This window comes from Pholis gunnellus (assembly GCF_910591455.1).
Source record: "Pholis gunnellus genome assembly, chromosome: 4".
Lineage (NCBI taxonomy): Eukaryota > Metazoa > Chordata > Actinopteri > Perciformes > Pholidae > Pholis > Pholis gunnellus.
Window position 1 is genome coordinate 2,831,815 of NC_136530.1, and position 22,656 is coordinate 2,854,470.

The 22,656-nt window shown below is 41.1% G+C and overlaps 4 protein-coding genes across 4 annotated transcripts in view; 3 read left to right on the forward strand and 1 right to left on the reverse strand.

Moving 5' to 3' along the window:
- osbpl1a (oxysterol binding protein-like 1A) overlaps positions 1-4,220 on the forward strand; it is a 51,749-nt gene extending 47,529 nt beyond the window's left edge. Inside the window, exon 31 of the mRNA XM_079158011.1 lies at positions 4,086-4,220. The gene's annotated coding sequence lies outside the window, so the exon portion shown is untranslated. The remainder of the gene's footprint in view (positions 1-4,085) is intronic.
- On the reverse strand, positions 1,638-3,893 carry cts12 (cathepsin 12; the record flags this gene model as incomplete). Its single annotated transcript, XM_079158013.1, has 6 exons — positions 1,638-1,737; positions 1,828-1,933; positions 2,357-2,525; positions 2,632-2,853; positions 2,943-3,107; positions 3,867-3,893. 6 exons carry the CDS (start codon positions 3,891-3,893, stop codon positions 1,638-1,640), a joined length of 789 nt encoding a protein of 262 aa, XP_079014139.1.
- A 2,645-nt stretch (positions 4,221-6,865) lies between the features above and the next one.
- On the forward strand, positions 6,866-12,257 carry ankrd29 (ankyrin repeat domain 29). The gene is made up of 10 exons (XM_079157801.1): positions 6,866-6,925; positions 7,387-7,497; positions 8,954-9,052; positions 9,336-9,434; positions 9,915-10,013; positions 10,326-10,424; positions 10,556-10,654; positions 10,856-10,951; positions 11,664-11,762; positions 11,845-12,257. The coding sequence occupies exons 1-10, from the start codon at positions 6,914-6,916 to the stop codon at positions 11,926-11,928; spliced, it is 897 nt and encodes a 298-aa protein (XP_079013927.1). The 5' UTR covers positions 6,866-6,913; the 3' UTR covers positions 11,929-12,257.
- Positions 12,258-12,975: 718 nt separating this feature from the next.
- Positions 12,976-21,522, forward strand: LOC306695424 (vacuolar protein sorting-associated protein 4B-like). The gene is made up of 11 exons (XM_079158662.1): positions 12,976-13,147; positions 14,057-14,168; positions 14,281-14,425; positions 15,567-15,625; positions 16,304-16,423; positions 16,499-16,655; positions 16,777-16,925; positions 17,013-17,094; positions 17,725-17,944; positions 18,706-18,846; positions 18,936-21,522. Exons 1-11 carry the CDS (start codon positions 13,127-13,129, stop codon positions 19,035-19,037), a joined length of 1,308 nt encoding a protein of 435 aa, XP_079014788.1. The 5' UTR covers positions 12,976-13,126; the 3' UTR covers positions 19,038-21,522.
- The last annotated feature ends 1,134 nt before the right edge of the window (positions 21,523-22,656 follow it).

Here is a 22,656-nt window from a genome sequence, read left to right on the forward strand (position 1 = left end):
AGTAAAATGTACAATATCTACCTCTGAGATGTAGAAAGTAGCATAAAATGGAAATACGCAAGGAAAGTACAAAAATGTAGAAAATGTCCTTGATTATTTTCCACCAATGACTGAGTGTGTGTTCTAAATAAGGACGTGAATTACCCTCGTGATGGTTTTAGTTATCTAGTGTTAAGTTTAGGATGCCATAAAAATAACTTTTATTGCTGAGATATAATGAAATAAATGTCTAATAGTGTTAGTAGCTTTATACACTCACATAATTCCCTTTTGAAAGAACGATTTCATGTGGAGCATTAAATGGTTCCTTGTTACTGACAAAAAAAGCGGGAAACTTGATAAAAACCCAACGAAGCGCTGCATTACCTGAGTGATGGCGCCGGCTGTCTGGTTGCTGAAGGAAGGATCACAGGACCTTTTCGTGCTGTGCGTCTTCTGATGGATCTGACTTTGTCCATCATGTTTACACTTTGAGCGTTTCTCAGTCGAGCTACAAACCGGAGCAAAGCAAAGCGAAAACAACCACACCGCGCTGCAAAGCAACGATATATTCCACTGCATTGTGAGCCGTTCAGTGAGCCATGTGAGTCGAGCAGTGAAAAGCTCCTCCCCCCTCAGATAAACACCTGCAGCAGGTGAACCTTGGAGCGTTTTATGTGGGACGCAGGAATAAAAGCTGGACAACGGTGAGCGTGGATGAGTGTAGCTCAGTTAGGGTCAAGGTTCAGCGAGGTGTGGTTGGACTTGTATGTGAACTGTGTTTGGTTAAACTAGTGACAAATATACACTTAGAAGAACAATTACTTTATTATCAGTCACTTTATTATACAGTTGAACCAGTAAGTAACTGATAAAATATTGATTATAATAGGAAATAAATTAAACTTTTTAATTTGTTTAAAATTCACAAAATGTACTTTATTTTCTAAAAGTAGGCAGAATCCACAGGTTGCACAATGATACAGTAATAAAAAAATAGTTTACTACTAATTTATCAAAAACACGTGACAACGAGTGTAAGTTGTGGGACAGTAGCTTAGCATTTTAGCTAGCATGCTAAGTTCTTTTGGGCATTAGCTAAAATGTGCTGAATGTGTTTTATATTCAAAGTTTGCCAACAGTTGCTTAAATTAGGTTAAATGTTGTAGTAGTAAAATAATGTTTATAATTCTGTTCAGTTTTAGTCTCACTTAAAGAGAGACACAACAGATAAAACATTTAACTAATATTTATCACCATGAAACGTCTTCAGTTGATTATTAACATTAAGACGATTATTTTTTGTGTTGGTGAATTTAGGAGAAATCAACAGACACAAACAGACAAAATAAACACCTAAATGTGTATTTTATGTTTTCTTTCCACAAGTCTGAAAGAACACATGTTATGGAAGAAAACTAGACCAACATTTTAAAATGGAACAGTTCATGAAAAGTCTTGCAATTATTTAAATTGCCCTATAACATTTTAGGAAGGTTAATAGTATCTGGTTCTCGTACTACGTCCCTGAGAGAAGCAATGTGTTCACTGTAAAAGGTCCATAAGAGAACCAAACATCTACAGAAAGGTTCAGCAGATAACAATGACTGACGTGGTTTTCTCAGAAATGAACACACGACTGAAGCGCCTCATCGGAATCAGAGAACAGGGTACAAAGCGTAGCTCGCGATGCCACAAGTGTTTGTGCCGTCTCGGACCATTCGCATGAAGCCGCCTTCGCCCCAACTGCTTCCCCAACTAAGACGAAAAAACAAAGAGTAATAGAAGATTTAGTGTTGGACAAAATCCACCTTTGTTGTTTTATATGGAGTGTTTTTTTTTTCTGACCTGTTTTTGATGATCCAGTAGTCTTGGCCTCCTTCAGAGCCGTAGCCAACCAGCAGCACCGCGTGACTCAGATTGTTCGGGTTACAGTTTGGCTCATTGTAAATTCCTGCGAAGGAAATTTCAACCTGCTTTAATTTATATAATAAAACTTTTTATCTCTGTTTTGGTCTCCACCAACTCCTAATTATCTGAGCTTCTAAATGCTCCATTATGTTCACCAGCTAGTTGCTGACTGTCTGCCTGCTGTTTAGTGCTGGTGAGGAAGCAAATAAGAGACATAAAGTATTTTAACATCCACTATTACATCATCAGTAATCTGGATATAATGACTAAGTGGGTAAAGGCAACTTATAGAACAACTAGAACATTCTGGTAAGTTCAGAAAACGACATCACTTTACTGCGATGCAGCCTTTTAAACAAAGAAAAGACATCACTTTCCAAAAAATCATAGATCTCACATCACAATGTTGATATAATATCTATGTTTTTTCCCAGCCCTAGTATAGAGGGAGTATTTTACAATCAACCTGAGCTGTAGAACAGGAAGCTTGATTGATCCGCATCAATGGCTACTGTGATTGGACCGATGGTTGCCACGGCGTCAGCCAGGGCCTGCTCGTCTCCTTTGGGTATGAACCTGTAGTCTTTGATGTGGGCCACTGCAAGCCTGCTGTCGTAGAAACAGGGCTGGGTGTCCTGTTGAGGGGCAAATAGAGCTGAACGTTACCGACAGGCTGGACACGGAATACATAACTGTTTTTAAGCGCTCGTTTGGAGGCGGAGCCTGCAGGTTGAGGCTCACCACCGAGGTGTATGGGTAGGCGTTCGTGGCCTGCAGCCCGTTGTTGACCACGTAGTCGTAGGCGTTGGCCATCCAGGCGCCGTTGCAGCCGTAGGTACCATAAGATCTGGAACAGTCCACCAGGTTTTGTTCACTCAAGGACACGAGTTGACCCGTCTTCTTGTAAATTTGTCCCTCGATGGCTCCCGTAGTGCTGAAGGCCCAGCACGAGCCACAGAATCCCTGAGAAGTTTGTTTAAACGAACAGTAGATTTGAAGGTGTTCATAATTCTGTATAAAAAAACCTGAAAATGAATTTAGAAATGTCTTACCTGGTCTTTCACCTCAGTGACATAACCCATGTTCCTGTAGTCAACGACATAAGCATCCAACTTCTTAGCGTTGTTACGCAGCCTTCGGCCCGAGACGGTCTTCCCTCTCTTTACGAATTGGGAGTCTATCATGGCGCCTTGCAAAACCTGGTACTCTTGTCTCGTCTAGAGAGCATGAAGAAGATTGTTTCACAACAATTCATGTTATTGAGTTGGCCTGACTGTTTGTAGCTAAGCCTATAACAAGTAATGCACTTTAAATCATTTCATTTCATGTTGATTTTGTTGGTCCCTGTGAGCAAAAGCCGTAGTGTTTCCGAGCATCAGGGTCCCTCTCATTTTACTACAGCAGGGTCTGACCGTCTGCCCCTCTCAGTCCTGGTTCTGGTTCTCCCGTGCCTCCCTTCCCTCCAGCGGGTCCAGCAATACGTCCTGGGTCTCCAGCAGCGTGGTGTCGGTGTTGGCTCCCAGAGAGGAGAAGCTCTGCTCCTGGAGGAGGAGGAGGAGGAGGAGGAGGAGGAGGAGATGCTGCTGCTGCCGAGAGCTGAGCTCTCCTCCTCCCTCCGGAGCTACGGATCTGGGTCTGTCCACGGTGGACCGGTCTCTGCTGGAGGATCTGGGTCTGTCCACGGTGGACCGGTCTCTGCTGGAGTCTGAGCTGAAGGAGTTTCTGGTGAACCTGCATGATTTCATCTGGTTTCACCAGAATCCAACCAGGTGGCACCGATGACGAGCATTAAGAATAACTCTAGAGAAACAGACCATCTTCTCTCTGATGGTCTCGTTTACTGATGGAGGTCTGATAGAGGATCAGGACTAAACTGGGTTTTAGTTCCAAGCTCTTCACAATAACCTTTAAATACTTTGATTTGAGGTTTTAGGCAGTGGAGCTTTTAGCATAGAGAGGAAAACACTACTCCTTACCAGATCTCCGTATTTATTCATGGCCATCGTGAACGGCATCCTCCCCATGAAAAAACCTTGATTATTGTCTTCAATCATCTGTTTGTTCTCCTCCCAGATGGCCATCCTTTGCATGTCGTCCTGCATGAAATCACAGAAAGACTCAGAGTGAATCAGAGCACTAACAGTTGGTGCTTGTACTTCAGACGTGGAGTCAGTCTCACCATGTCTTCTTCGTAGGTTATGCCATGGCTGCTCTTCCAGATCTCCCACTCGGTCGGGGCCACCTCGTCTGACTCCGAGGACACATGCTGCGGGCCGAACAGCAGGATGGAGAGCAGGGCGGCTCGCAGCAGCAAGCTGGCCTGCTGGACTAGAAGGACAAGAGCATCACAGTGGAGTCACAGGTTTTGGTTGGACCTCAACAAATTGTAATAATCACTAAATAATTTTGTCATTTACAGCAAAAATCAACAGCATAAGCATTGGGACACTGATGCAGAATTGTTGTTTTTGTTGAACACTGAAATTGTAATTTTTGGTCATCAGAGGTGAGACTAAGTATTGTTTTGCACGTCACAAGTAAGTTTGAAGTCTTTGTATTCTAGTCCCAATTCCTTAACTTTTGTGTTTTGAGTCAACAAGTCATGAATTATTTTTAAAAAATGTCATTGGTGTTAAAGTAAAGTTGTAGAGTCATCAAATCTGTGACTCTAGACTTGTTGAGTTAAAGCCAAGTGACTCGAGTGCATACCTCTGCTGGTCGTTATATCTTTGGGTTGTTGCAGAATGAGATCTTTGTTATTCATTCCGACCATACTTCCCTACAAGTGAAAACATCGGAGGGATGCCAGTTGTTGTACTAACACGACCCTTTTCAGCACCTCTATAATAAAATGTGCTCTGTACTTATCAAAGTAAAGACGTAAGACAGTAACTGCCTGCTGTAAAACACAGGGTGTTTTCCTTAAAGTGAAAAACATAATATTAGTTTCTAGTGGGGTTGATACTCGCTCTGTCGCGGAACTCTGGGGAAAGAAAACCTCTATTGAAAAGGCTACATTTTAAACATGACCCTTCACGTTCTTCTTATGACTGAACTCTCAAAAAGATACAATATGTCTAATAAATAATCATAAATGAGGACACAAACTCTACATGTTGCTGCAAAACAGCCTGTAAACTCAAATACTTCAATTAGTTTAATCTAGCAGATGTTATTCTCCCCGCAACAATAAAAGTCAATATACATCCTCAGAAACATCAGCATCCGTAGTCATGACTCGTGACGTTCAGGTGTTTCTTTCTAACTATATGAAATAAACAGCCCTGCTTACCTTCATGGATGTGTTTTGTTCCCATGGTCTGAGAGGGACTCTGGGCAGCGACACAGCAACACACTCACCGTCAACCTTCCTTTTATAGCTTTGCAATAAGTACATGCTTCCACTATACTTTCATGGATCCCTTAATCAACACTTATGCCAGCACCTGAGGAGGACATTAGTCAACAAAAATAAGATGCTTTCGCTGCACCTCCGCCGTAATTCCTCTATTATTGTTTAGAGAGAGCTAAAGCTGCAATAATGTAAATCCTTCAATCACCGGGTTATAAACACCTGACATCAAACTTTCCAAAAAACAAGCTGTGGAGGAAGTACACAGATCCTTCACTTCAGTAAACATACCAGTAATGTAAAAATACTTCAATAAATGTTCAGTCAAAACCGTACTTGAGTAAAAAGAAGGATAATCAGATAAAAGTACTTTAAAGGTAAAAGTACTACCTGGTACAGACGTGATTGTTATATTATTATGTTACAGATATAGATACTAAGAAGTCTATAAAATACTAACAGCATAAACCACACTTCAAGAATGTGTTCATTTGAGTGATTGAATGTTGAAAGAGATTCTATGTTTAATGTTTAATATCAAGTATAAACTCTTTCAAATGTAACCAAAGCATTACATGCAAATGTAGCTGTTGATTGCAGTAATATATCTGATTTGTCATATTGGCCGAAAGTGTCAAGTTGTGCCAAGTAAATTAAGTTTGACACTATTTGTTTTTTGCACTGGTCAATTGTGAGATTTTGATCTATTTTTCTACCATAACACGTCAGAGGAAAGAAAACATCTAAAATACATGTGTTTATTTCACTACTTTGTCTGTTTGGGTCTGTAGATTTAAATATAAAAAATAATCCTCTTCATGTGAGTGATGAAGTGGTGAAGGTTCATGGTGATCTCTATGAGTTCATGTTTGACCCTCTTCACCTGTAGAGTCTCTAAATGTCTGTAATGAACTAAACGTCTCTTTAAAGGACGTTTTCTCTGAATGAGTTTGTTCTCAGACTCTGATGATAAATCTCCACTTCAGCAGCTCTTACACACACCAAACTCTACACGTTCATTCCTCTCTATGTGCTGAAGGTTCACACAGAGGGGTTTGTTCACACAGCATATAAGGCCTCATTTATATTACATTTTAGTACTAAAAACTGGGTGAAAATAGATTTTTTTAAATGGCTGTTGTAATTTCTGATACAAAGATATTTAAAACTCCCTCTTAAAAATCCTTTGACTCTAATATGTCGAAAAAATGAAACATGAATTTATATTTATGTTCTGGAAATGTATGCAAATTAGCACATATTTAATAAGATAATGCCTCATTTGCATAGTTAAACATACAATTTCTTAAATCTTTACCCCTTTTCAACTGCACTCCACTTAAAAATGTATTTAATTTAAATATATAGAATTTCAAAGCAAGATGAGTCACAGGGCTTTTAACGTTTATTAATATAATCAGATACATATTATGAATGCTTGTTTATTAACTGCCCTCCTGGTGACTATAGCGCCACCCAGCGGCCTGCTGCGCGCAGCACCGCGTGCAGATGCTCAGCTGACTGTCTGCCTGTGATGTCCGCGAGCGGCCGCGCCTCCAACACCCAAACACAGTGCGGCAAAAACCGGCGAGCGGCGCTCAGCAGCCTCCGCGTCGTCTCCAATGAATGAGTGCGCAGGAAGAAACATGAGTCACGAATGAGGTCTGCAGGATGTCTTTCAAGGTAAACCAGCTCTTTTCTTTTTCCTCCTCCTCCTCCATCATCCTCTGCAGCGCGCGTGCCAGAGGGCCCTCGTGGGGAATCACACCTGCGTCCTCTTAACGCGTTCAGGGTTCATGAACGATGTGGGTTTATTTACCTGTAGGGAGCATGTGAGAGCTGCAATTAAATACGCTGTTTACATTCAGTCTGGCTGCGCGCGCGTCTGTGTGTGCATGCGCGTGTGGGTATAAATAGGGCATCATATGGCCTTGTGTGCTCCGACTTAAATTGCACACATAAACTTGTATAGTTTGCATGGTTAATTCATTCAAATCTCCTTTAATTATTCTAAAAAGAGAGATGGAAATATGTGTTTGACACTTTAAACCTGCAGCGGACACTGTCTATACTGCCGGTCTGAATCCTATAATACCATAATGGTGGTTTAAGGTCAGTGCTTGTTGTGTGTATTTACCCTCCAGAAGGAAACGCCCCTGGCTAACGCGGTGTTTTGGGCCGCGAGGAAGGGGAACTTGGCTCTTCTTCAGCTGCTGCTCAACAGCGGCCGCGTGGACGCGGACTGCAGAGACAGTGTACGGACGCTGCATGTCCCGGCTGCTCCGCTGCACGCTTTAACCATAACCCGCCTGTGGTAGGGAGACAGAGGGCTTCAAGCCTCAGCTCTGTGGTCGCATGTGTGTAACCACTCATTTCATGTTTTGTTTGTTTTATATTCATCATAATAAATAGGGAGGGGTTTTAATGTGTTTAATTGGAATAAGATTTGCAGAATTGTGGCGGTTTAGTCACCAGGAGACACAAAGTACAAAACTAAATGTCTCACTGCATGTGCACATGCATTATCTACCAACAAACTGTGGAATATGACAACCCAGGCAGTTTTTGGGGATCAGATTTGTCTCATGGAGGCTCATTAGAACAGGGGTTCTACCATTTGTAACTTAAGTCCCACTTCTGTAAAAACAGTATAAATATCACAGGACTAAATTCCCAAATAACAATAAACAAAAAAACATGATATGGCAGAAAAAGATCTGTAAAGCTGTGTGATGCCTCTGTCAGCTGCTAACCTAAATAAATATTCTGCTGACCCTCACACATCACTGCCATTATGAATCCAAATGTAATGTATTCAGGCTCATATTTTCTCACCCCACGCTTTGGAGATTTAACTGCTGCAGGGTTGTCTCCCACATCACTTTTTCGTTCCAAAAATCCATTTTGTGTCTGACGGTGGCAAATCACGACTCTGATGAGTCATGATTGATGCAGTGATACCAAACTTCACTGGTCATTGAAGTCGTGCTTTGTTTGAATTACTACATTTTTTATGTGAATTCTTGAGCACATTTAGATATAAAAATAACTAATAAGTCATTTTTAGGCAACCAAAATGACAATCACCATGTAGCCTCGCCCTAAAGCATCCCCTGCTTTATGGTCTGTTTGACTCTAAATGGACCATCATTTACTAAATGAACATCATGCTGCATTGAAGAAGACTTGAAACTAGAGATTGAGACCATAAACTCATGTTTACAATGTTTACTGAGGTAATAAATCAAGAGAGAAGTAGAGTCATTTTCACATAGACTTCTATACAACCAGAGGAGTCGCCCCCTGATGGTCATTAGAGAGAATGCAGGTTAAAGACACTTCAGCATTGGCTTCACTTTTCCGAAATGGAGGTTTCAGAGAGACATATTTAAGTAGATGTAGAAACCCCAAATAAAAGTATGAACCTGAAAATGACAACGATATGTCTCATTTAAAGTACTATTCTGTCATATGTTCTGCAATAAAACACATAAAAGGTTGTTATAGTGGAAAACAAACTCCTGACTTTGTCTAACTTGCAAAAAAAAGAATACGGCGTTGGAATGTTTCGGTGCCTGATGTACGGAAACGTCAAAAATAAATGTATTTCTGCAAATTAGAGAGTTTGCAACGATTTAATCTACATCGTCTCTCTTCTAATCACCTGTCTCTTGTTCTTCTGCTCATTTATTGCTGCATGTTTCTTTCCAGTATGGAACGACGGCGCTGATGGTGGCGTCCTACAGCGGCTATTATGAGTGTGTCAAAGAACTAATCATGCAGGGAGCCGACATCAACTACCAAAGAGAGGTATGATCGCAAAATAACTGGCTATAGCCCATTTAAACAGTATAAGACGTTTCTGGATTACCAACGGGAAGTCTTGAATCTGTAGAGACGTCACAAGGTAATCAGCAGAGACTCCAGGAAGTTTATACCTAACACTGTTTTTCAAGGATTATACAAGTTTCCTGTCTTTGTGCTATGCTAAGCTAACCGTATAGCAACATATTTCAGCATACAGAAATATGTTTCCATTACAAACAACGTTAAAGTAAAATGAAAACAGCCGTATCTCCTTCAATCTTTTCAGACGGGTTCCACCGCCCTGTTCTTCGCCTCCCAGCAGGGACACAATGACGTAGTGAAGCTCCTCTTTGAATTCGGTGCCTCCACTGAATTCCAGACAAAGGTATGCAGCAGCGACACAGTCTTTATAATACTGGGTGTGATGGAGACTGCAGCGATGCTGTCAGCTCAGACGTCATTCATGCTGCTCTCGTGTCAAGATAAGCAGGGGCGGATTATGAGACAATAAGGCCCCAGCACCTCTTATGAACAAGACTCTAAGATTTCATAGTTGTTTAGCCTGTTTTTGTTGTTGTGTTGGTCTCTTTGTGGTCATTTTGTGTTTCTTTGTAGGCTATTCTTTTTTTGTGTGTGGTTGTTGTAGCCCTTTTGTAGCAGTTTGGCACATCTTTGTAGTTTTTTTTTTGCTCATATTGAGTCTCTTTGTAGTTGTTTTGTGTCTCTTTGTAGTTGTCACAACGCTTTTTTACACCTCGGGCTGCTTTAGACATGTTCTCTCTGCAGCATGCAACACACAGTGGTGACCTTTAACTGTTATTCTCACTGCTAGCTTGTTGTTTTTTTCTTGTGGTTTTTGTGCCAGGACGGTGGCACAGCGCTCACCGTCGCCTCTCAGTACGGACACTTGAAGGTGGTGGAGACCCTGTTGAAGAATGGAGCCAATGTTCACGACCAGCTGAATGTGAGCCACATCTTCAGCCTTTAGACCTGTCAGTACCTCCGTCTGTCAGGAACATGATGGTTAGTTGCAACACAATGTCCCCAGCAGCTGGAATCCAGCCACTCAGGTTTTTTTGCAGACTGCTGAGTCAGACACGACTGACATTTGGCAGGATTAGTGTCTGTCCTTAGGCAGGTGAAAACAACCTGACTTCACATACATATATTCATGAAATAGTAGTAATATGTTATGAATACACGTTTTAAATAGTTGGAAACCTTTCTGACTGTTTTTAGCAATATAAGTGTGTCAGATGAGTCTTTTGTGTTACAGGACGGTGCCACGCCTCTGTTTCTCTCCGCTCAGGAGGGTCACGTGACTGTGATTCGTCAGCTGTTGTCATCTGGTGCAAAGGTTAACCAATCGAGGGAGGTAATGCCCTCGCCTCTTCAGCATTTTTTTTAGAGATTTAAAGGGCTCACAGCTCCTCTTTCTCAGCCCCTCTCATGCCTGCATCCACTCTTAATATTCCTCTTTTGTCTCTGCATCCATGTGTTCTCCAGGACGGCACCGCCGCCCTGTGGATGGCAGCTCAGATGGGTCACAATGAGGTGGTGAGGGTGCTACTCTTACGTGGTGCAGATCGGGATGCTGACAGACAAGTATGTCGTTCTTTTAGAATCAACAAAAGCACATAAAAGTGTAGGGATTGATGATTGGTGTTGTTTCGTCCTCTTCTACCATTTTATCTGCTGATGAGGACCATGTTATATAGTTGAAAGCCTCAGAGGAAGTGAGTAAGAGGACCTTGAGTGGAGCTTGTTTTGTTTGATAATTCTAGGCTTTCTCTGTTGTCTATCAAGGATGGATCAACAGCGTTATTCAAAGCTGCTTATAAGGGACACAACAGCGTCATTGAGGAGCTTCTCAAGTTTTCCCCTTCAGTTGGAATTCTCAAGGTAGATGATGCTGCTGACGTTTAGATAAAGAGACGTACTCGATACTACTCTCATGTCTGTAAGGTAAAACCTCAATGTGTCGCTTTTACACTTCGGTTTGGTTGTTCATAGTTAAATCAAATGAAGTTCCAGCCGGCAGCCAGTTAGCTTAGCTTAGCATAGAGACTGGAAACAGGGGGAAACAGCTAGCCTGGCTCTGTCTGGATGGCTCTCAACTTATCGTTTTTACACTTATGTTTGTTTTTCTTTTGTGCAGATTAAAAGACATGAGATATACCATGTGGATTAGTGAGGTGCTGCTGTGTTTTTGGGGCCCCTGGCCTTCACCTACAAAATGTCCCTCAAAGAGACAAATACCAACCAGGAAGAGACTCAACACGACCACAAAGAAACATAAAACCACTACAAAGAGACACAAAAACACCACAAAGAGACACAAAACAACAGAGAACTGCGTAACGACTAAAAATCAGACACAAAAAGAGGCTGAACATCTGTAAAGTCTGTGTGTGTTGCTCCTTTGCAGGAGACTTAGCGGGGCCTCTTGTGTCATAATCCGCCCCTGATCCTACTATATTTCCCAAAATGTCAAACTGTTCCTTTAATACTGACCCTGCAACTCTGGATAAATAGCAGGTTTATATTTCTTAATAAGTGGAGAACACAACACCTCTCCATTAGCAATAGACTCATCTTTATTTGTTGTCTACAGAACGGCTCTACTGCCCTTCATGCTGCCGTTATGGGTGGAAATCTTCAAACTGTCCTGCTGCTGCTTAGGGCCAACGCAGACCCGACAATACCCAACAAGGTGAGGCACTGAGATTAGAAAGATGAGCAGATAACTTCAATCTTGTAAAAATATTTCTCGGGTGTGTTTTTTTTTTCCGCAGAATAATGAACTCCCTGCAGATCTGACGAAGAGCGATCGCATCCTAAAGGTGTTGCATCCAAAGATGTTAAATGGAGACAGTTGATGACCAACCAGAGTCCGTCCTTCATGCCTGCCTCTTCCTCACTGACTGATGATGATGAAGGGGGGGGGCGGGCTAAATATAACAACAATACAGTGTCAAATCTACATGTACTATATACGGTGCTTGCTTTTGATTGCGGTTGAAATGAAGCCGTCATATGTTGAATAAACCTGGACTAAATCTGGAGCAACACAATGTGCAACCACAATGCATTTGTCTGCCATGTGCGTCATCTCCTTTACTCTGTTGTTCTACAGTATAAATGCATTTATCTTTCTTTTACCCCAGGTGTTGTAAGATTTCTAGATATATTTTACACACCTTTTATTTTGCCCTGTTTAATAGATGTAATAAAGTGTACATTTGTTATTCAATCCATTAGTGGCAGTGTGCATTTTTATTTAATGTGTGAGGGTTAGGGATTTTATTTTGAGAGGTCATAGACGTCCTGATCAGTATTTTAATAATAAAATAGATATATTTTGACTAAAACGCGATATAGTTATGACTTATATTCACTAGAGATCAGTATTTTAATAATAAAATAGATATATTTTGGCTAAAACATGATTTAGTTATGACTTATATTCACTAGGGATCAGTATTTTAATAATAAAATAGATATATTTTGGCTAAAACTTGATATAGTTATGACTTATATTCACTAGAAGTCAGTATTTTAATAATAACATAGATATATTTTGGCTAAAACTTGATATAGTTATGACTTATATTCACTAGAGATCAGTATTTTAATAATAAAATAGAAATATTTTGGCTAAAACATGATTTAGTTATGACTTATATTCACTAGAGGTCAGTATTTTCAGATGTACACTTGTCCCACTCCTGTAAATCACTTTTATTGTGCTTGAATTTTATAATGTTTTAATACTCAACTCTAAATATTCACGTCCACGTAGTAAACTTTAATGATTATATTTGTTTGCAGACTTCTCTGAGCTCACAGCAGCCGTGAAAGACGACAAAAACATTGTCACATGACCAACGCGGAAGTGACAGTCGACATTTTTTTTTTGTTGATGCGGAAGAGGAGAGACGAGCCTTTAGTTTGTGTCGCGTTTGAAATTTGTTTTTATAATGTAACATAAGTAGCAGGTAAAAACAACAACAACAGACGGCTTTAGATTAATCTGAGGCGAGAGGCTAAAGTTTGACCCGACGTATCTGAAGCTAAATGGCCGGAGGTAACTTACAGGTGAGTCACAAACTTTTGTTAAGCTAAGCTAAGTTACCTGGTTACGTAAGACTGACTTAAAGAGACGTTAAACTCTTTAAAGTGAAACTTTTTCATCATCTTAAACGGTTAATTCAGTGTGTTAAAATACGTGTATTTGAACTAACTCGGTTCCAGAGTTTAGAAGTAATTAATAATGATTAGTTATTTCATTAATCATTTAATGCGTTATGGATCAGCTACAAGTGAACGATAACAGTTGGGTTGCCAGGTTGGGAAAAACATCCCTTTCCATCCCTTCACAGGTGGTAAACATTAAGTTTATGTCCATTGTTACAGATGTCTTAACATCTTTAAACCTAAAACGTGGTTTATTTTAAAGAAAGTTTGAGGCCCAAAGAGCTCAAATCAAACAATACTTTACGAAAAACAATCTCTCATTAATCAAACTCACTGGACTAAACTTCCTAACTGTTTATAAAGTTACTTAAAACCAGTAAAATGCTACTTTAATGCTTCAGCATTGACTATTTATTATTCTATATTATGTCATTCTTTCACTTTTTATACTTTAAATACATGAATACTTCTGTACCTTTCCTTAAGTAGGATTTTAAGTAAATTAATAATATGTACTGTAATATGTAATATTCTTATGTTGTAGTGGTCATTTTATTTTAATTAATTATTAGACACTGAACTTTCACTACTTACCCATATTAAAACTTTATAAGTTACAACTAATGGCTTTATTAATAGTTAATAAATAATGTATTAACTACATTTATAACAGCATTATTACCAAATATAAAGCAAAGAAACTGCCAAAAGGATTTCTCGCAACCTCACAAAGTTTCTATTATTAGCTCTAAATTAAAAGCATGTGTTGAGTAATTATCATCCATTAACAAACACATTGTCTGTTCTCAGAAAGCTATCGATCTCGCCAGCAAAGCTGCAACAGAGGACAAAGCCAAAAACTACGAAGAGGCACTCCGATGTTACCAGAACGCAGTTCAATACTTCCTTCATGTTGTCAAGTGTGAGGAGCCGCATCAGCGTTTGATTTATTACAATATCTGTGTGATTTCTATGTTGTCCGCCGCCGTCGTCTACTCGACACCGCGATCTTAGTTGCCTTCCTGTGTTTGCAGACGAGGCCCAGGGTGAGCGGGCGATGCAGAGCATCAGAGCCAAGTGTGTGGACTACCTGGACCGAGCCGAGCAGCTGAAGGCATATCTGAAGAAGAAGGAGAATGCTCCTCCGGCCAAACCCGTCAAAGAGTCTGATGACAAAGGGTGAGTCAGCATTCTCCCGGTGTGTGTGTGTTGTTGTGGTGACTTTCTTCAGTTCTTGTTTAAATTCAGGCTCATGTGGGGGATGTTTTTTTACAACATAACTATAGAATTACAGGCAAAATAGATTGTTTAGCTGCCAAGAACACAATCTCTGCTCTCTAATCTTTTTAAATTCTGCACCTTCGTATTCTTTACTTTGATTATCGTAAACCGCTTTGGGCTGGGAGACGAATGAATGTAATGAATGTAGTGAATCAGCTTGTCAGACGACATTTTGTATGATGACGGTGGCTCTGAGTGGTCAAACGACTCTGATGCTGAAAAACACGGAAAATCAAACGTGTTCCGAAAACTTTAAACGCCGTACGAAGGTTTCTGAGTCGGCCTGTAAACAGAATTAACACAACGTGAGGTCGTATTTTATTTAAGGACTTGGTGTGCAGAGACCTTTATTCACCAAAACACATTGTTTGTGTGTCTTTCAGGTTGAACAAAAACATGTTGAGTGCATTTCCTTCCTTATAAAACATTTGCAAAACCAATTTTCTGAACATTTTCAAACCAGCATTGTTTACATCCATGTTTACGTCCCAGCAGTCTTATTTTCTTCAGTCTTTGTTGGCACATTGCTGCACTTCTCGACACGTTGCTCCCAACTGTAGTAGTTCAGTGGAGTAATGTGAAGCCATTGGCAGAAATGTGTATTGAGTGATGCACGAGACACACTAAACGTGAACCCACTCATAAAGAAGCAGCTCCTCAGCGCTACTAAACTCCACAGGGTTACGTTTTAAAGAATGTGTTTAATTCCAAAAGACTCCCTTTGAAAGAACTGCTGAACTCTTAGTGGAATAAGTGATCTTAGAGATCCATTCTTAAAATGTTTTCCTCCCTGTGGATGGCCGGTTATTGGGAATTGTTTAATTAAAGTGCACCAAATGAACATCTATAAATAAAACTTAATTACTAGTATTGTTCAGGGGCCTTCCGAAGAATTCTCAGTTTCATATCAGTTTTTTTTTACGAAAGTAACTACAGGGTCTGTAAAATCAAGTGTTGCTGGACAACCCTTAAAATATATATAAATCATTGCTTCAATAAGTGTTAAATCCCGATGTTTGCTGTTCTCGTGTGATTTCAGGGATGAAAGTGGTGATGGGGACGACGTGGAGAAGAAGAAGTTTGAAAATCAACTCTCAGGTGAACGACGGCGTCGCTGCTTTAAATGAACACAGAGGCAGACGCAGATAGTAGTCGATACCAACACTGGTGAAATTACTTGATGATGCGCCTCAGGTCTCAGTTTTACAGGATTATATTTAAACACATCATAATATAGTCATAATTTACCTTCGTCCAACAGTCATTTTTACTGAACAGAGCTTGAACGCATCATAGCGTAACTCAATGCAGCCAACCTTAACAGTAGCTGTTAGCTCCGTTATTTAGCCGAGCAGGTCTGTGCTGCCCTGCGGCGGTTTAGGCACCAAAACCTTAAGAGAAGGCTGTGAGTCGTCCTCCAATTGGAAGAGCGGCGGTTAAATCCCAGACTCCTACAGTCCGCATGTAGAAGTGTCCTTTTGGAAACATACTGAACCCCAAGTTGTATGTTTACGAATGTGTGTGTGTGAATGTTGACATGTAGTGTTCAGCGCTTTGAGTGGTCGGAAGACTAGAAAGGTGCCCGAGTCCGTTTACCATTTTAGGCGCCAAAAACCACTTGGTTAGGTTCCAGAATAAGTTGTGGTTTGGGGTTAAAATAAGTACGTTGATCCCGGAAGTTATGGGCGTGTTTTGTATCCTGTGAGAATGCAGATAGGCATCATTGCCTGACATTGCAGAAAGAGATGTGCTTCATCAAACCCGTCCCTCTCACAGGTGCTATTGTCATGGAAAAGCCCAACATTAAGTGGGACGATGTAGCCGGACTAGAGGGCGCCAAAGAAGCATTGAAAGAAGCTGTGATCCTGCCCATCAAATTCCCTCATCTGTTCAAAGGTACTGAAAACAACAAGCCAGCTCTAACACCTCCTGCAAAACGAGTAGTGTTTAATGATACGTCCACTTGTGCAGGAAAGCGGACGCCTTGGCGGGGGATCCTGCTGTTTGGCCCTCCGGGAACAGGGAAATCCTACCTGGCCAAGGCGGTGGCCACGGAGGCCAACAACTCCACCTTCTTCTCCATCTCCTCCTCCGACCTCGTGTCCAAGTGGCTGGGCGAGAGTGAGAAGTGAGGCCCCGGGGTTCTTTACATGACCATACATCTTTTGCATGAGATAAACAGAGAATAAACGTCTGGCCTCTCCTCTCTCTCGCTCTCTCTCTCTCTCTCTCTCTCTCTCTCTCTCCAGGTTGGTGAAGAGCCTGTTCACTTTAGCCCGAGAGCACAAGCCGTCGATCATCTTCATCGACGAGATCGACTCCCTCTGCGGCTCCAGGAGCGAGAACGAGAGCGAAGCGGCGCGCAGAATCAAGACGGAGTTCCTCGTCCAGATGCAAGGTGAGCCGAGGAGAGACGAAGCTCAAAATAATCTGAATGGCAAGTTCTTTGTTTACCAAGTGTAAGAAAATGTCCTTCTCCTCTCAGGCGTTGGAAATGACAACGAGGGGATCCTGGTCCTCGGAGCCACAAACATTCCGTGGACGCTGGACTCTGCGATCAGGAGGAGGTTAGTTTCACTTGTGTAGAAATACTGCCGTACGCACGAGAATACTTTTTACATATAATCACAATTCTTGATTATTGTTCTTAATCATAAACAATCCTGACCTGCATCTAAAAGTGATTTACCTCCTTTTGTTATGCAAGGAATGTCCTTCGCTTGATCAGGCCTGAAATACCTCAACAACAACAAGGAGCATGCTGGGTAGTGGAGTAGCCTGAGGTCCTAGCTGGGTTAGCTTAGCATCCATCTCAGCTCTCCTCTCTGGGGCAGTTTGTTGGCGAAGTTCTAGTCATGTTTCTGTCCGCTGCATAATACTCAAAGTATTCTGGTAAAACTGTGAAACTTCTATGTTTGTACTAAAAGGTGTTTATCTCAACCTTCTTATTGATGAGGGGAAAAAGAGCAGCAAATGTTTTATTAGACATAATGAACATTGCAGCTAAAGCACGACGAGGCACCACAACGTCTCACACAACAGCTCTACCATCTGTTCTGAAGTTTAAACATCAGGTCACTTGTCTCTTTCCGCTGGAAAAGATGATCTCAAGGGAAAAATTAAGAGATTAAAAACAATCGGGACAGAAGAGGTTGAAGGCTTCGTGGCGGCTGATTTTTTGTTTTTGTTTCTCTCAGGTTTGAAAAGCGAATCTACATCCCGCTGCCCGAGGCGCACGCCCGCTCCTTCATGTTCAAACTGCATCTGGGCTCCACCCCCAACAGCCTGACGGAGGCGGACTTCGTCACCCTGGGCCAAAAGACGGAGGGCTACTCCGGGGCGGACGTCAGTGTCATCGTTAGAGACGCCCTCATGCAGCCGGTCAGGCTGGTTCAGTCCTCCACTCACTTCAAGAAGGTAAAAACACTCAAAACAGATCAACGATGCTCGTCATCCTAAAATCACTTTTTGGAATACGACTCCGCTGGTTGTATAGAAGTCTATGAGAAAATGACTCTACTTCTCTCTTGATTTATTACCTCAGTAAACATTGTAAACATGAGTTTATGGTCTCAATCTCTAGTTTCAAGTCTTCTTCAATACAGCATGATGTTCATTTAGTAACTGATGGTCCATTTAGAGTCAGACAGACCATAAAGCAGGGGATGCTTTAGGGGCGGGGCTTACTGTGATTGACACTCCTCCTCAGTCCAGATATGGTCACTTCCTGTTCACTGGTTGAAAGAAAACCCAAGATGGCGACGGACAAAATGCTCAATGCTTTAAAACCGCCGTCCACAAACCAATGAGAACATCCTGGTATTTTTTGGCATACTGCATTTGACATTCTATGTATTGTGACACACTTAATATTTTTCTAGCACACTAAATAGAACGGTAGTACGGGTAGCCTTTACTTTTGTGTTCCCTCCTTCAGCAACATTTATTTCAATGAACAAATAGTTGAACCTGTGAATGTGAATAATAAAATAACTTTCTTAACAAGAGAGTTCACTAATGGCGAGACACTAAATCGACATTATTCATTGAAGAAGTAGTGAAATAGTTCCTCGTTCTCATCCTAAACTTTGCCACTAAAACTGTGTGAACCTCAGCGTCTCATGTTTCTTTTTGTCCTTACTTCCGTCCACACACACACACACACACACTGGTTTAAGGTCCGCGGGTCATCGTGGAAGAACCCCGACGTCGTGGTGGACGACCTCCTGACTCCGTGTTCGCCGGGTGATCCCAACGCCATCGAGATGACGTGGATGGACGTTCCTGGGGAGAAGCTTCTGGAGCCGGTCGTGGCCATGGTAAGAAAAGACTCTCAGTGTTCAGGCCAGGAGAGGAAAGTATGTTTATTTATACCGTCGTCATTCACTGGGATGTTTTTCACCCGCAGCCCGACATGCTGAAGTCACTCTCAAGCACCAAGCCGACGGTGAACGAGCAGGACCTGGACAAGCTGAGGAAGTTTACAGAGGACTTTGGTCAAGAAGGCTAATAATACTTTTTCATAAGACTGCAGCCAACAACTATTTTCACTGTCGGTTACGTTTGCGATCATTCGATTAATCATCTTGAGTCAAAAATGGTGAAAAACATCCATCACAAGTTACTGGAGCCCAAAGTTCTTTAGTTTCTGAAGCCGATCAGCGCTCAAAGCAATAGAAACAACATCAAAGGGAGAGTTTGGATGTTTGGAAGTGTGTCTGTTTGAGGAGTTCTACTGCAGTAGATGAGTTTATAGAAACAGACAGGAGAACCAGCACCGGAGCAAACTAATGTCCTGCTGTGGACGTATTTTCGACTCCTCAAATAATCTAAATCAGTTTAACTGTATGCTATATTATGTGTTCACCTCTTTACCGTGCTGTCAGACAGACCTTTCTGGCGGAGAAGTAAAGCTGTTGTCTTTTCTCTCTTCAAAGCCACCAGACTCCGTTGACAAAAACAATGACTTTGACCTCACAGAGAACAGGAGCTTCTGGTCCACCGCTGCCTCCGACGGTTAGTTTGTTTGTTGTTGTGTGACTTTGGTGAATCAGAACATTTTAAAAACACCAAAGTCACACAACAACACACTAACAGATGGAGGCAGCAGTAGAGCAGCAGCTCCTGTGTTGTGAGGTAGAATCTGTGTTTTCAGTGAGTGGAGTCTGGTGTCTGTAGAGAGCGGCGATAACGGCTTATGTTCCCGTCAGAAAGAGCTGTTTGACATCACGGTAAAGCGGTGAAGACATTCTAAATGTAGCGTATATTTAAACTGATTTTGGTTCTTTTAGGAGTGTAAAATACCTCCACAGCAGTACATTGCTTTGCTTCGCTGATACTCTTGTCTGTTTTGGTAACACACTGACTGTGGATCCTTCCTCATACAACCCATCTTCCAAACATCCAACCTCTCCCTTCACGGTTCTAGTTCAACATAAAGACCTGTTTCTATGAAGGAGAATTGACCAAAATGACTAATTGATGATCGAAAATCTTAATTGATGACTTTTTCTTCAACTAATCAGTTAATCAACTGCACCATCAGCACTATTTATCACTCATGAATTGATCCGCTGTTGCTCGTGTTTACATCTTCACGTTTGTACGGTTTATTCTTTTGCGTATTGGTTTTATGTGGCATGTCTCAAACCAAAGTAATACTCTTATTTTCAACACTACATGCCTCTTAATATAGTCTTTGTTTTGCACTGAACAGAATCAGTTTCAGGTTTGGTTTTTATAAATGGGAATTTATTACTGTCTAATGTATGAAACCTGGCTCCTTTTAAACATGTAAATGAGCTTTTACTGGTTATTCTTGTTTCTCTATACACAAAGTTATCATCACCAGCTTCAAATGGGCCTTCTGGGTTTCTATTGAGTTACTAAATTATATAACATATTGTACAACAATGCCTTTTTGAAGCATTTGTAAATGCGTAAATCATCTGCGTTTCTAGTTTCAACTTTCAGACCGTCGTAGTCGGTTCCTGTGATGTGAACTTCTTATATATCCTGTCAGTATGTTGCCTGATATCAGACAGAAGTGTGAATGCTCGGTGGGTTTATTTTTGGGGTTTGAGGTCAATTACTGGTTACATAAATAAATCTTGTTAAGGTGGAGATTTGCACTATTGCTGCATCCTACACGTCATGATGTTTGGAAGTGTGTCTGTATGAGGAGTTCTACTGCAGTAGATGAGTTTATAGAAACAGACAGGAGAACCAGCACCGGAGCAAACTAATGTCCTGCTGTGGACGTATTTTCGACTCCTAAAATAATCTAAATCAGTTTAACTGTATGCTATATTGTGTGTTCACCTCTTTACCGTGCTGTCAGACGGACCTTTCTGGCGGAGAAGTAAAGCTGTTGTCTTTTCTCTCTTCAAAGCCACCAGACTCCGTTGACAAAAGCAATGACTTTGACCTCACAGAGAACAGGAGCTTCTGGTCCACCGCTGCCTCCGACGGTTAGTTTGTTTGTTGTTGTGTGACTTTGGTGAATCAGAACATTTTAAAAACACCAAAGTCACACAACAACACACTACTAGATGGAGGCAGCAGTAGAGCAGCAGCTCCTGTGTTGTGAGGTAGAATCAGTGTTTTCAGTGAGTGGAGTCTGGTGTCTTTGTAGAGAGCAGCGATAACGGCTTATGTTCCCGTCAGAAAGAGCTGTTTGACATCACGGTAAAGCGGTGAAGACATTCTAAATGTAGCGTATATTTAAACTGATTTTGGTTCTTTTAGGAGTGTAAAATACCTCCACAGCAGTACATTGCTTTGCTTCGCTGATACTCTTGTCTGTTTTGGTAACACACTGACTGTGGATCCTTCCTCATACAACCCATCTTCAAAACATCCAACCTGTCCCTTCAATTACTGGTTACATAAATAAAATTTGTTAAGATGGAGATTTGCACTATTGCTGTATCCTACACCACATGTTGTGTGAAGCACCGTCTCAGGGTTAAATAAACAACACAGAAACAACAGGACTCTTTAGTTACTTTGTGAACATATATTTAATTGTTGAAAATACATCTGTTAGTTAACTATCATATATATTCTAAATCGCAGGTTAGATCATCATTTAATAGGAGAAATATATAAAAGATTACATCGTTACGCCGCTTGCACAAGCTGATAGTTTGCTTCAGTTAAATGAAATCTTCAACATCTCGTAGCGTCATTAACATAGATCTGTTTTCTACTGAGCAGAAGTTGCTTTTTCAAAGTGAATAAATGGTCCCACTTCACATGAATGATGGAAACACATCTGACGATATTCAAGTCATTTGGAGTGAAAACTGAACTGTAACTAAACGACAGACGGATTGACCTGATTGGTGTTTGTGCAGAATGCACCGAACCTACCAAAATAAAACCAAAGTAACAAATCAAACACATTTCAAATGACAAAGAAAAGTAAGGTATGGTGGTTCAACAGCTGCCAATGAAAACATGGCCATAAATAGAGCATGTTTGAACAACATGAGTTATGAGAGACGTCCCTTATCGCTTTCATCCAGCGTTTCCTCTTATGCAGACTTATGGGTGGTGGTGACATCATCAGACATCCGTCACAACCAGGTCCCACCTCAAAATTAAGTTATTACTGTGTGTGTGTGTGTGTATGTGTGTGAGTATGTGTGTGAGCCCACCTCCACCACAAACAACCCGAGGAGCCAAAGAACCACTTCATGTATTCACACCCAAAACAGACGAGTAAAACAAAGTAAAGGAACACAGAGGTGAACACAAAAATAAATACAAATAAATACACAAATTGATGACTATTACAGTAATTTTGCAAAAAAAGAAAAAAAACAGTGATGACCTGAAATGTACAGTACATGAATGGAGAAGTGTCTTTCCTGTTATTTAAATAACTCTTTAAAAAGTAGAGACGCACCGAGCGATCGGCCACGACCCGAGACCGGCCGATCAATATATATATATATATATATATATATATATATATATATATATATATATATCCGGATTTTTACCGTGAATAAGAAAGAAAGAGGATCAGAATGAGCAGGTCAGACTTTTCAGTCGGTGCCTCGCTCTTAAAGATCTAGTGTGGAGGTATTTACCGGCATCTAGCGGTGACGTTTACAAGCGTG

Coding starts and splice junctions, on each gene's coding strand:
- ankrd29 (XM_079157801.1), top strand. Junction 10,425..10,555: donor AGGTTAACCAATCGAGGGAG/GTAATGCCCTCG, acceptor TGTGTTCTCCAG/GACGGCACCGCCGCCCTGTG. Junction 10,655..10,855: donor ATCGGGATGCTGACAGACAA/GTATGTCGTTCT, acceptor TTGTCTATCAAG/GATGGATCAACAGCGTTATT.
- LOC306695424 (XM_079158662.1), top strand. CDS start 13,127: ATGGCCGGAGGTAACTTACAG. Junction 14,169..14,280: donor CTTCCTTCATGTTGTCAAGT/GTGAGGAGCCGC, acceptor CTGTGTTTGCAG/ACGAGGCCCAGGGTGAGCGG. Junction 16,926..17,012: donor GTTCCTCGTCCAGATGCAAG/GTGAGCCGAGGA, acceptor TTCTCCTCTCAG/GCGTTGGAAATGACAACGAG.